Source organism: Penaeus monodon, chromosome 6 (assembly GCF_015228065.2).
Source record: "Penaeus monodon isolate SGIC_2016 chromosome 6, NSTDA_Pmon_1, whole genome shotgun sequence".
Taxonomy (NCBI): Eukaryota; Metazoa; Arthropoda; class Malacostraca; order Decapoda; family Penaeidae; genus Penaeus; species Penaeus monodon.
Genome location: NC_051391.1, coordinates 43573573 through 43588572, shown reverse-complemented (window position 1 = coordinate 43588572; position 15000 = coordinate 43573573). Strand labels below are relative to the sequence as shown.

Sequence of the window (15000 nt, the reverse complement as noted above, 5' to 3'; positions counted from 1 at the left end):
TATCCCACAATTTCCCTGATCTACTTCATGCCCTCCCCTGCTATCGGGACTTATCAAATCACATCAAGATTGTCGGCTGGAGGATGCTACTGAAAATATCATCAGATTCGTTGTCATCTCACGAAAACAAATCTGATGATATAAATATTGTCTGGGAAGACCCGGTTGTCATTTTCGATAAATTAACCGATTTCCCTGGGATATATGTAATATTTTCCAACTTAGATATAAATATCAGCACACACATTTTACATATTCTTAGATACATGTGTATATGACTTGTATGCATACTTATAATAAATATTTTTTATTTAAATACATCATGGCATGCTGCAAAATAACTTATTTTATATGGGACCTAAGAATGATCACCTTTAAGATTTGTAAATGTTAGCCATCTTCAAATTACAGAAAATAGTAAAGGGTAAAATAACAGAAAATGTATCAGTAAGGGTAACTATTATATTTACAAGGAATATGATTATCGGCTTCGACTTCCTCAATTTAGTGCAGGATTTGATACTCGCCGATGTGCAGTTTCGTACGGGGTATGTTTAAAACGTGAACATGGAGTCTTGAGTCTTATATCAATATTGAACATCGGATCTATTTGTATGTTTTCATACCTCGTCATCTCAATATGCTTATAGTAAGTTTATTATTGTCGAAACTACCCCAAAAATCTTATTCATATTTCATTTATTACTTATCCTTTGAAAAAAATATTGGTTCTATATCACGTATCACAGCCATAGTGTCTATAAGGAATAGTTTAATTTTAACTCAGTGACTACGGATTTATGTACTGAATTTTGTTACATGCAGATGGCGGCTCCACGTGTGCTCAAGGAGTCTATCAATAGGCCTTCGTGAGCACGCCTGATTTCCCCATTCCTTAAATTTGCGGAAGTGTCGTTTTCTTTCTAATAATATTAATATTGATACTGTTATTATTCTTGTTGATATTATGATTATTAGATTCGTATTAGGGTAAACCGTTGAGATAGACTAATAACTGACTCCTTGGTGGCTAATCACTTGTAGAGCTATCTGTGTAAAGACAACTGATGAACATATTTTACAATGGGCAAGACTTGTATTCTTTGCTATCCCTGCCGATTGTTTTCTTTTTTAAATTATTTTTCCTTATTTAATGACAAAACTGGATAGACATTGGATAAAAACGTGAATAAAATTATTGAAATTTGTGGGTTGTCTGATTGTTAAATACCTACATACATATATGTTACATGGATCATATTGTAAACTTCTCACGCATTAGGTCCAGCCTTCTGGCATGAGGCGTTCCCGAGGTGTGGAGGAGAGAATCAGTCTCCCGTTGACCTCAAGATAGAAGACACGACCCATTGGTCAGGTCGCCTGCCGTTTACCTTCGGGAGGTACAACGTATCGCCTCCAGACGTGACAGTGAAGAACAATGGTCATACAGGTACGCTGTATTCTTAACTTGTTTTTGTTGATGGTGATAAGGCATTCTCCATCTTGTAGCATATCAGAGTGTAATGGCAGCGACTATATCTTCAAAACCAGACCTGTATCACATTCTCTAACCGGTCTCTTTTGTGAAGAGTTCTAATACTCCGTGTATATGTGCGAAAAGAACCTTGTTGCTTCTTTAGGACATAACGAGCAAGAAGTACCTAGATGTATATTTATAAGGGTTGTAACTTATCTCGAGCCGCAGATGTGCGTAGTAACGATGACGGCCAGATGCTACTTGCATCATTACCCGTTGTATAACATGTACTGGTTTGCAAAAGTATGAAAAATCGACTTGGAGGTAATATGTTTTATGGTCTCACAGCCAACCTCATTTTGCAGTGGTGGCAACCTGGACTACAAAGGACATGGATAAACTTCCTTTCATCAAAGGCGGCGGGCTGGAGGGCGTGTATGTCTTCAGTAACTTCCACTTCCATTGGGGCAGCGACGACTCCAAGGGATCAGAGCACACCTTCGATGGTGACAGGTTGGTCTGGCGTATCAACATCTCGGGAGAAAAGGGAACAATATATTCATGGGCTTTAATTGCAGGCTTTACGAATAGGAATATATGGATCACCATCCCTATCAACGTAAATAGCTGTGGACATCAAGTAATGGTAAAACAGAAATAGAAGGCTGCTTAAATTATATTCTTTGAGTTGTCCTAGCATAAGGTGGTCAGGGTGCTGAAAGCATTTCCTCGAACAATGGCCAATTCTGGTATGTAAGGGAGTGGTATTTATGCTTCTTAGCAGTTATTGTTTGACAGGCGGTGTGCAGAACGAAATCTGAACGACTTCCAGACCAAGGGCACGACTCTGAACGACTTGGGTTCGGATTTTAGTATCTGCGGTCCCGACTCCTGTTGGTCCACAGTCTGCTTGAAAGAATTTTGATGCCGGTGCTTCCCTATGAATACTTTTGAGATGGGAAATAATTTACAGATGATTATTGTGAAGAGCATTTACGTACCAGTGATAAATACATGTATACCATATCACACAATATTTTTCTGTATGTTAGTTTGTGATCTATCATGTAATTATCATTTATATTATTAAATTCAGAGACAAATTATGGGGCTTGTATAGTGTAAATTTAACTCTATTATATTCCAAGTCGTAAAGATGGCACCCATTCCTTTGGCTACAGTGTCCAAGAAATGTACTCCTACAATGACACCAAAATCTGTCATCAATGGATTGCATGATAAACCAAAGCACTTAACACCTTCCTACTTTAATGGAAAGGAATAAAGTAAAACTAAACACACGCATACATAAAGGCGAAACTATTATTACATAAACACTAGCAGTCAAAATAATCAAGATCACAGATGGCTTTCCGAACTAATCTAAGAAAACCCTATCGACCTGTAGATACGCGGCCGAGCTCCACCTTGTCCACTTCAAGAAGGACTACGGCACTTTGTCAAAGGCCCTCAAGCACAAGGATGGCGTGGTGGTGCTTGGGGTGATGGTTGAGGCCGACGACAATGACAATGAGCGCCTCCAGCCCTTCGTGGACGCGCTCGAGGAGGTCGTCGAGTTGGGTAAGAGTCCTCGAGTTTTCTTTGTTATTCAACTAGTAGGACTGTTGCTTCTCTAACAGCTGTAACGTGGGTATGCTGCTTTAGGGATGGTGAAATTGATGATTTAACAATGCAGAGAACTGGAACCATTAATATCTTTGTAGCCTGGGGAAGAAAGGGTTACTTCTTTAAGATTGTATGTTCTATAGAACATTCCTTATTGATTTCTTTTATTGATTGTATGTGACCATAAATTTAAAAGATTATGGGTTTTTAAAAGCTTTCCCAAGCCCGTAGGGAACGCAAGTAGGCGTCCATGTACTGTGTTAACTGTATCCATTGAAATTAATACACTTAAGCGATATCCAGCGTAGCAGCATTCTGAAGAGAATTAGTGTATATGAATTAACGTCCTAGATGCATTATAGATGGTGCAGTAAAGCGGGTTCAGCTTGCCTAATTACATTACTGAATTAAATAAACAATTTAAGTTAGATAAGTAGATAGATAAATAAATAAGGTAAATGAAATAAATCAAAATAACTTGAACTGATTTCCGTATCCTCGTATAATTTAGCTGACCTCTTCTCTCCTCGCCTCAGGAACCGAATTCCACCCGGACTACAACATACCCCTCGATGCCCTCTTGCCCGAGGAGGAGGACAGGCACCTCTTCTTCCGTTACCAGGGCTCTCTGACCACGCCCCTTTGCAACGAGGTGGTGACATGGACCCTCTTTCAGACGCCCATCGCCCTTTCGAGCAATCAGGTGGGGGTTAGGTGGAGTGACAGGGCGAGCGGAAGGGGTGGAGTGATTGGGGAGTTGGGGAGCGGGGAGTGGGAGAAGTGGAAGGCCGGGGTGGGAGATCAGATGATGATTTCTTTTACGTTTCAATACAGCTGTTGTTCAAACGACGACGCCGAAAGAGTACCAGAAGGGGATCATGGCATTATAAGCTGTCTATTGTACATGAAAATTATCAATATTCATACTCAACATACACATCGAGATGGACTGTAATTAAGATAACGAAGTGTAGAAGAGGGGAAAAAAGCTGCGTATATACGAGAGATGGATAGTAATTAAAATACCGAAAAAAGTTTATATATGTATGTATGTGCATATACATGTTAATATTTTTATATATATGTATACATATGTATATATATGTATGTGTGTATATATGTGTATGTGTGTGTGTATGTGTATATATGTATGTGTGGGTGTATGTATATGTATATGTGTGGGTGTATGTATATGTATATGTATATGTATATGTGTGGGTGTATGTATATGTATATGTATATGTGTGGGTGTGTGTATATGTATATGTATATGTATATGTGTGGGTGTATGTATATGTATATGTATATGTGTGGGTGTATGTATATGTATATGTATATGTGTGGGTGTATGTATATGTTATGTATATGTGGGTGATGTATATGTATATGTTTGTGTGGGTGTAGTTATGTATATGTATGTGGGGTTGTATATGTATATATATTTGTTTAGATAATTGAGTATATGTATGGGTGAATATGATAATGTTAATAATTGCAGAAAGAACTTGTTGTTCTTGAAAAAGTATTGAATTAGATGTAATTGATAAGCGGTGAAATAAATTGTTAGATATTGAGAAGCTGGTGAAAATAATTGTTGATGAGAAGTTGATGAAATAGCTGGTGAAAATATAGTTGGTGAAAAAGTAGATAATTGAGAAGCTGGTGAAAATAATTGTTAGATAATTGACAAACTGGCGAAAAAATATAGGATGACTGATAAGCTGGTGAGAATAAATTATTGACAGGTTGGCGATAACAATCATCTAATAACTGGCACGCTGCGATTGATAATTATTTGACATGTGCCGCATTCATCACCAACCCCTCAGGTATATCTCATCGACGGAGGAAAATCAGATAAAAATGAATAAAAATGAGATAAAGACAAATGAATGGAAAATAGAGTATCTCAATCATGCCTGACCTCTAGTATATTCTCACCTGAGAGAGAGAGAGAGAGAGAGAGAGAGAGAGAAACAAACAAACAAACAAACAGTGTCACTCCACACCTCACCCACGAACCCCTGGTAACGCTCTGCTCTCTCCCCGACGCCCACAGCTCGCCCAGTTCCGCGCCCTCATTGGCCACGACGGCCTGCACCACCTTCAGGATAACTTCAGGCCCGTCCAGCCCCTGAACGGCAGAGAGGTAAGTGCTGGGCCAAGACGTGGGGCGGGGGGGGGGGGGGAGAAAGAGGGGGATAAAGGGGGAATGGGAAGACTGGTGATAAAGGGGGAATGGGAAGACTGGTGATAAAGGGGGAATGGGAAGACTGGTGATAAAGGGGGAATGGGAAGACTGGTGATAAAGGGGGAATGGGAAGACTGGTGATGCACTTGCGCAATGGCAGCGTCCAGGTTGAACTTTAATTCACTTCCGGAGAAGACTTTACTTTTGAGCTTAAATATTAATCCAGCATAAGCGCAGAACGAGATGCTTAATCCCGCCAATCATGTATTGATACGTCATGACGTCAACAACTCCATAGAAAAGATAGTTGAGTTGCTATTAATATTTATAATAAGCACTAACAAAATATATTCTGACATTTTCATGTCAAAGATGTATGTGAAAATTCAGCAATATATATTGTCATAAGTTGTGGGTTATTCAAACCGCAGATATAACTCTCAAAAAAAAAACGAACAGAAAATCCCAGAGAGAGTTCTAGAATTTACAGGCACAGGAAGGCAATGTTATTTACAAGTTAGAAAAACATTCCCACCTTATGCAATATATTAATAAAAAAAAAGCTAATAACACCATGATTCCTAGTAAAAATTCGTGATTCTGCGTGGACATTTATCATGATCCTCGCAATATCCTGAAAAAACTACCCTACCCATGCCCCGTGAATCATACTCGGGAAAGAGCTCTGGAAAACCCTATGACATTATGAGTGTCTCCTTTTTTTGTATGACTTCTGCATTTCGGTGGTCTATAATATTTATAGGCTATTTAAAGTCATATAATTTCATTTGCACTGACATATATCGGCATGATGTAATACTAGCGTTTGTATGTAATATAATTTTTCCTCTGTAGCAAACGTTTCATTATCAGCATTAGCATATGATACTGGCAGGGGTGATTGTAATTGCCATTACACAGATACCCGCTTTTTCATGCAAAACAGCAGATTTACGATGCGCCTGGCAGTGTTTTGCAAGTACTGTGGAGCTGGATTAACGTAATCTGGAATTAACTTTTATAACTTGTGCAGAAGACGCCTTAAAGTGACTTTGATAAAAAATGATGAGAGATACGAAGAGAACTTGGTATATAGACGTAAGATAGTTAATATGATGATAAAAAAGGGGAATAAAGAGAATAGGGAGGAAAGGAAGTACATACATGTATGTATATGTATATGTATGTGTTTATGTATATATAACGAGGAAGATAGGAAAAGATAAGTAAAAGACAGTTGTTGAATAATTTGCACTGAATTTTATCAAGTAAATTATTGAATAACGATAATGATGATAACAGATGGATTATAGAAGTCGAAATTGACCCCTTTTATTTAGTTTTTTCTTTTCTCTCATTTCAGGTGGCATTCGTAGATACGGGAAGTTACTAAGAAAAAGAAAAGCTTCCGTCTTGTTCCGCAGAAGCTATGTCTTCCCACTCTTGTACAATTACATTTACTACTTACTTTGCATCTTCATTGTTTTCTTACACAGATTTTGTTACAGAGATATACTTTTATTGTTGTATGTATACATTTTTAGGATGAAATTAAAACCTATGCTTTGTTGAATGTGTTTTTGTTATGGTTTACATTAATCCCAAATAAACAAACGGGCATATGATAAATTTTAGTTACTTGAAAGTTGTTGAATAATAAAAATGATGGCTTAATGGGTATTAGTGCGTAATGGAAATCGTCAAAACTATTTAGCTAAAAGAATGTTCGAAGACTGTCCTCTGGTGTAGGTGTGTGTTGTGTGTACTGCATCCCTCCCATACCTAGATCCCTACCCGTTTCCCTTCCAGAAATGCTTGAGGAAATTAGAAAGAGAAAGTTCCTCTCTCTCACCCATCCTCCAATTTCTCTGCCCCCATTCTTGCTACATTCAAAGAGACTGCCAAAATCCATCCTCCTCATATTCCCCCTACTACCCCTCTTCCCTCTACTCCCTCCCATCATACCTTATCCTTTCCTCCACCTACACCAAGCTCCCCCCATTCCCTATTATCCCTACCACTTCCTTCTGGATACACATGTAAATCCCTCTTGTCACAATGTCCTTTCCCAGATCCCACCTTCCCTGATGAACTTCCTTATACTACACCACCTTCTTCCTCTTCCTACTTCAATCTCCAGGTACTCCTTCTCCTACTTCTCAGACATCCATATCTATCCGTATCACCTACTGATTGATCCACAGTGTCTTCTGCAGTGAAACATTCCTACATTCTCCAGTATTGTTTCCAGATTATCAGATTGTATCATCCCCTCACCCTCTCTCTATATCTATGGTCGTCCATCAAAAAAAAATATCACTATACCTCGCTTTCAAAACCACTATCCCTTGCACAGTTATACGCATCCTTCTTCTCAGTTGGTTCACAATTGTTTCAATTTACTTTCCTTCTTCTCAACTTCAACTTCTTATGGGTGACTCTACCACAACTTCGCGAGGCCATTCCCTGGAATGCTTTCTTTCTAACACTGACCTTATCCTTCTTAATTGAGCCTTCTGCACTCACTCACATGCGCACCCCAAACTTTTTCATGTCTTGACCTTTCTCTTTACTCTCATTCCCTTCATCTAGACTTTCATTGGTCAGTTCTGGATCACCTTCTCTAAAGTGATCACTTTTATATTCACTCTCCTACTCTCTATGTCCCACTCCCCAACCCCCCATGTTGGTGCTTTGATAGAGCAGATTGGCGTATGTTTACCTTTCTCCCTGACTCCATCTTCCTGCTCTCCAACAGACATGCTTTCTTATTTCACAGTCATTGTCTTGAGTGCTACCTACACAGCCAGTTCCCGCACTTCCCAACCATATAGATCTAAATGTGTTTCATGTTGGAACACTGAATGCTCCAAAGCACTTCGATTGAAGCATGCAGCATGGAGTAGTTATCACTACAATCAAAATACCCTAGCCAAAAAATCAGCCTTTATCAATTTTAAAACATCAGCTCAACTATGCTGCACAATCCGAATCTCTATCAAAAACAGCCGGGAAATTATATCTCCATATTACCTCCTCTACACTTATTTCTACAGTATGGCATAGAATCCATACACTATCAGGGAAATATCCCCTTCATCCTACACCAGGCCTCCATATCCATAACACACTCATTTCTAAACATTTAGAAGTTCCTACTGAACTTTTGCATATTTCAGCCAGGTCAGTAGTAGCTCTCACCTTTCTCTCCACTTTTATTCCATTAAAACAGCCAAGGAACTCACTCCAATCTCCTTATCCTCTACAGAGCTTATACAGTGCCCCCTTCTCTGTTGAACTTTTTTCTGCCGTACAATCGTGGCGCAACACATATTAAGGCCCTGACGGCATACATTACCGTATGCTATGACATCTTCCATCTACCTGTAAGTACGACTCTACATGAGCTTACCGCTGGCATTTCCCAACGGGATGGGGTGCTCAATTTACATAATATTTTTGCCGCGTACGTGATCGTCCCGGCAGTACTCTCTTCAACCTGAAAATATGGCGGGGTACTGACCGCTTTTCCTCCGGGAACCTTTGTCTAATATAATTTACAACTAAGTAGGTTGTCTTATCGACCGATTTGCTTGCACCATGCATTGCTCTACAAGCTTTGTCTGTTCCGTGACAGACTTGTCACCTTTTCATTAATTTCACATACTGAAAGCAGTATCATTTCTGTAACTTCACATAGTAGTTGACATAATATTGCAGTTACCGTATAGTACTAACTATATTGCCACAATTATGAATATTCTTTTCGTGCAGTCAGATAGGTATCTATTTCCTTGCCCACTAAAAAAATTTCACCCATACCCCCCACCCCCCTAGTACCCTTATTTTATGAGGACTGAATTACCTATTTTCATTATAGCTTTGCCTGGAATTAGTCATGATGTCCGTGGTAGACAAGTTCTATGAAACGAGAAAAACGATACGCATTTCGTATAAGTCAGATACATATTATATGTACTATTGCACAGCACAATGTTGACCATCGCATTGTTGCACCTTTCTTTTCTCTTAGATTGTCCTTGCGGACGTGACAACTTTTTCCTCCTTATAGCTATGCACAATGCTTATCTCTTGTAGAATTTCACTTCTATCTACCCTGAGACAATTGCAACTCAAGCAAATATCCTTGCAGACTATTGTAATTGTCTCCCCAAGCATGTTTCCCTGTCTATCTCTTGATAGTTAAGTTATTAAAAAATAGTTATAAAAATTGAAAATTTAATATAAAATCTCGAATATCACTGCTCTCCTGTCTCTCCGCCTGTCCCTGCCCTCGGTATCGGATCAGCTACGCGAGAGGGACGCAGCCTGCCAGGACACACACCGAGCACCGGCCGACGACAGGTGCCCACGACGCAGGACGCGATCAGGAGGAAGCCGTATGGTTGCAGCACCGAAGAAGATTCCGCATCGCCACATCAGCGACACACTCGTTCTGCGTCAGGCACTCATTGACTCCCATCTGAAGAAGAGACTGCAGCTCTTACGCCCTTATCTTTGTCTCCTGCCTGAGCATAGCAAGTCCATGTTGCAACCAGATCGTGCGTTTAAGTCAACACAACCTTGACATATTGGTAGACAGCAGTGATAACAAGAACCTGACACTCTCTCACACTTACTCACTATCTCTCTGTTCCGTACACTCTTCTCTTACACTGTATCATCTCACTACACCCATACCCTGTTCCCATACGGTAATAAAATGGGTGATGTCAGCGAGTACTTTTTGTAATCTGCGAGAGATCATGAAACACAACGTTTTGCTATGTGTGAACCTCTGTTTGTTCCTAGAGTGAGCAAGAGTTACGGAGAAGTATGTCTATAAGGGTTATAACTGCTAGGTCGAGACGCAAATGATTAATGACCGTTTAACAGGCTGAGAAGAATTATTGTTTGATGATTGACAAGTTGGTGAAATGATTATTTGATAATTGCTAGCTGGTAAAAATAATTTTTTGATATCTGACAAGCCGGCGAAAATAATTATTTGACAATTGGTAGCCTGGTGAGAACCATTGTTTGATGGATTGGCGATAATATTTATCTAATAATTGGTACCGTGCAGATGATCATTATTTGAAATGCGTTACAGATTCTCAGACATGTGCTGCATATAACCTGTCTTTGCCTCGGCAATAACCACGTATCTTCCTACCCCCCCCCCCCCTTTATCACCATCTTCCTATTCCTCCTTTATCACCAATCTTCCTATTCCCCCTATATCCCCCTCTTTCTCCCCCCCCCCTGCCCCACGTCTTGGCCCAGCACTTACCTCTCTGCCGTTCAGGGGCTGGACGGGCCTGAAGTTATCCTGAAAGTGGTGCAGGCCGTCGTGGCCAATGAGGGCGCGGAACTGGGCGAGCTGTGGGCGTCGGGGAAAGTGCAGAGCGTTACCAGGGGTTCGAGGGTGAGGTGTGGAGTGACACTGTAGTCTGTTTTGTTTGTTTGTTTGTATTTCCAATAATGATCATCTGCACGGTTCACACATAGCAAAACGTTGTTTCATGATCTCTCGCAAAGATTACAAAAAGTACTCGCTGACATCACCCATTTTATTACCGTATGGGAACAGGGTAAGGGTGTAGTGAGATGATACAGTGTAAGAGAAGAGTGTAAGGAACAGAGAGATAGTGAGTAAGTGTGAGAGAGAGTGTCAGGTTCTTGTTATCACTGCTGTCTACCAATATGTCAGGGTTGTGTTGACTTAAACGCACGATCTGGTTGCAACATGGACTTGCTATGCTATAATATTGTATTGATGAAACTGTCAGGTAGGAAATGTGGAGATTAGGAAGGGGCAACATTTATACGGCTAGAGAAAAACGGCGATCAGAGTTGTTGGTTAGTTCGTTCGCGAAATGCCGGGTTGACCGAATCGGTGACCTTAGGTCGATTTTTTCTCATTTCATTCCCAGAAAGAAAGTTTAATATTTCCACATCTCTTATGAACAAATTTGCCTATGTCACCCCATTCCAGACACACAAAGCCCAGGACTGTTGACTTGACGAGTGTAGTCCTTTTGTGAACATTTACCACAAAAATTTGTGTAATGCAATGCAAGTATTACTGTAAATATGATGTGATCATAGTGATCCGCAGTGAATAAGCATATATAAAACACTGGCTCTAAGCGTTACTGATAATATAATATTGTGGAAAATCAGATCCCCATACCCATGGATACACCCAAGAACACTACAATGACTGCTGTGTTAGCAACTATCTAGTTATAGAATCATTCTTTAGGAATTCGGTATGATTAGACATTTGTGCCCTCTTTTTTTTAAATTCGAAAAATATGAAAACAGTGAAATACCATCAAAATGTAGAAATTACTCCAATATTATTGAAATGCGTAGTATTGAAGTGGCAACATAACTTCAAGAATTACAAAATTATTTCCCTGCCCAAATATCTGTCTTTACAGAACCTAAAAGAATGCAAAAATATAACTTACTAACCAAAACTAGTATCTATGTAATAACAAAATCATCCAAGATAGTCAGAAACAATAAATAAAAAAATACAAGCTTAACTTACCTGTCGCCGCTCCCATGTGAAAGATATCATGTTCATACCATTGCAAAATGGATAGAAAATGTTTGAATGTTTATCAATATGTTCACGTGAAATATTATAAATCAATATATGGGAATGTGGAATTCGACTATGGGCCGTACTTAAAAAAATTCGACCGGCGGTGGTCGAACGGAAGCGCTCGCGCTCTGGCGCTCACGAGCGATTCGAATCCTTACTCTAAAAGCAAGGCACCACCAAGGACCGCAGGCTAATTTCGACATTAACTGCTACTGCCTTGCGAGCCAAAACATGAAATTGTTGACCTTTTCAGTTGAAATGCCAATTCATCATTTCTTAACGTACAGTTATTCTTATAAAAATGTTTACTTAACATAATAATCATTAACTAAAACGCATGTCACACATACACATATTCTCTCTAACATTCACAAGTATGCATATACACATGCACAGTATTATAATGTATGCGTCTTTCTCTTAACCCTCTCTTCTGCTAATTTTACCTTGAATTTCCCCCTCATTGTTATTTTTATGATAACCAGTTTTACTATTTACATGTTCATTTGTAGGATTAATATCCCATTGTTTAAGTAAAAATATGCATGAGTTGCATCATATTTTAGTTCAGAGCCTCCAGCAGGATTGCTTACAGCAGTCATGAGATAGGAGGGCAAACTTGCATGTATTGAGTTTGCTTTAATTTAGTGTAGCAGTCAATGTTTGCCAAAAATCTGCTGTTCTACACAGGTCAGGGACAAGCATCATATATTATAATTCTAGAACAGGACCACAGAGGAATTCCTTATAAATTTCCTAAAAAAATAGAGATAAATCCTTTCCTACCATTAAGTTCCTCGGGTAATTTCCCAGATTACACTAGGGAAATTAGTAATACCCTGACTGATTGCTTGCAGCTTACAGTAATGCTTCTGAGATACATTTATTGACAAACCCATGAGCTAACCCAACATTATCTGCTAATTTCAACTGCAGTCCACCTTTAGCCACGCACCTCAAATGGGGATGGAGCATAGAAAAAATAATAAAGCCATGAGTATGTACATGTATCTGTTTGTTTTATATATATGCACACACACACACACACACACACACACACACACACACACAGACACACACACACAGACACACACATACACACACACACACACACACACACACACACACACACACACACACACACACACACACACACATATATATATATATATATATATATATATATATATATATATATAATTTTATTATTATAATTTTTAAAAATCTTACTGAAGTATAACTAAATTCATGAAATTATTATGTTGCTAATGAATGAATTTGATCATACACCTTGGGTATCCCCAAGAGTAAGTCGACCCCGTGGAAAGTTGCATGAGAATACATATATATTTATGTCACACACACACACACACACACACACACACACACACACACACACACACACACACACACACACACACACACACACACATATATGCGCACACGCACACACACACGCACACGCGCATACGTCAGTTTCATGAATATCTTATATTTACCATTATATAGCATATTTTCCATTATTCATCCAGAATCCAGGATCAAGCATCATTTCTCTTGTTTCTTCACATTTAAAATCCTATTTTTCGCTTAATATGTTATATAATACAAAGAAAGACGTGCCCACTAGCATTCCTTTGATCATATATCTGTGTCTACAAACAATGTGTACGCGACATCTGCTATGGAGCATTTGTGCGCAAATGCGCCACCCGAAGAATACATGGATAAGGTTAATCCAGATATGCGAAGCGGAGCCTCGCTCGGGCTATGCCTATGAAAAGAACCCTGTTGGTGCCCACTAATGCTCACTCGACTGGAGTGTGTCAGCTGGTGCTGACACGACTGAAGAATGCATGTATCGCGTTAAAGGCCGCACCGTTCAAATTGTGCGCTTCGTTACGAAGTGCTTGCTTGTTGGATTTCTTGGCTATCGACTAGCGGCATATGGCCATGTTAACACAGCCAACCAAAATCATTAAGCCAATGGATCTTATTCATTATTTAAATCTATATAAGGACACAAAGTTTTGAAAAATGATTACTTTATTTTTTCATTATCTGCTAAGAGACTTTATATTGTAAATTCTTTATTTTTGGTTCGGAGATAATTCTTTAGTGGTTGTCTATTGATTCTGCACTGGGTGAATATTGTTAACAGATGGGTTAAAGTAAGGCTGGTGGTGCATTAGGGGCACTGTGTTGGGAATGTTCTCTATATAGTTAATATACTCACACATATTAGTGAAAGAAAATGGATATGGTTAAGATATATTAAAAGAAAATTGAAAAGGTATGGTTCGTGCTCGGGGCAACTTAAGTAAATGTCATGTGACCACTGTTTAGCGCACTATTATTTGATAATTATTTGAATAAATATTACAGATCTTACAACTCATCTATTCGCATTATAGTGGTTCCTAATAACAAAAAGTAAGTATAGAATGATACTTACAGTGCAGAATACGATATTCTATTTCTGATACTCTTTCCCCAAAACGAGTGAGAAGGAAGGAAAAGAATGATATCGGTGCTAAAACACTATTATAAATTTCAATATTAGCAATAACATATTCATGATAGTGTGACTGATGTCTTATCAGACACTCTGTGAATTCTGATAAGAAAATCCTTACTACACACTTGAATTATGCTTAGCTTACTTTTTTATAATCTTTCATTTATTAATGACCGACACTATACAAGATTGACGAGGAAATTTGCCGTAAACAAACGACATATTGAAAACAGCACGAATTATTTATAATAGAAGTACATTTAACTATTAACGTAAACAAAAATGTGCCCAACGGTGCAACAGAGGTCCACCAGTCTGAATAGCATCAGTTATTATACCATATTCTTTTAGTCGTGGCTCTGTGAGTCAACAGTTAACAAATGTTTTGAAGAAAATCTTGTCCGTCATTGTTTATATGGCAGAACTCGTCTTCCTTGCGTGTATTAGGTATGTTTGACTGGTCAATATATATATGACTCGTTGTGGTGATCAGTAAAACACAGAGTTGCTGCGCTTAACTCTGTATGGAGGAGGATATACGTGGCACAACAGAGGGTTGTTTACGTTGC

General features: G+C 38.9%; 1 protein-coding gene across 2 annotated transcripts in view; it reads left to right on the top strand.

Annotated features, from left to right (window-relative positions):
• LOC119574501 (carbonic anhydrase 3-like) overlaps positions 1-6864 on the top strand; it is a 12664-nt gene extending 5800 nt beyond the window's left edge. For both annotated transcript variants that reach the window (XM_037921754.1, XM_037921755.1), the window contains exons 4-9: positions 1283-1450; positions 1843-1990; positions 2886-3058; positions 3640-3806; positions 5163-5252; positions 6658-6864. In XM_037921754.1, the coding sequence (XP_037777682.1) occupies positions 1283-1450; positions 1843-1990; positions 2886-3058; positions 3640-3806; positions 5163-5252; positions 6658-6687 (776 nt within the window). In that variant the 3' untranslated portion in view covers positions 6688-6864. The remainder of the gene's footprint in view (positions 1-1282; positions 1451-1842; positions 1991-2885; positions 3059-3639; positions 3807-5162; positions 5253-6657) is intronic.
• Positions 6865-15000: the final 8136 nt, after the last annotated feature.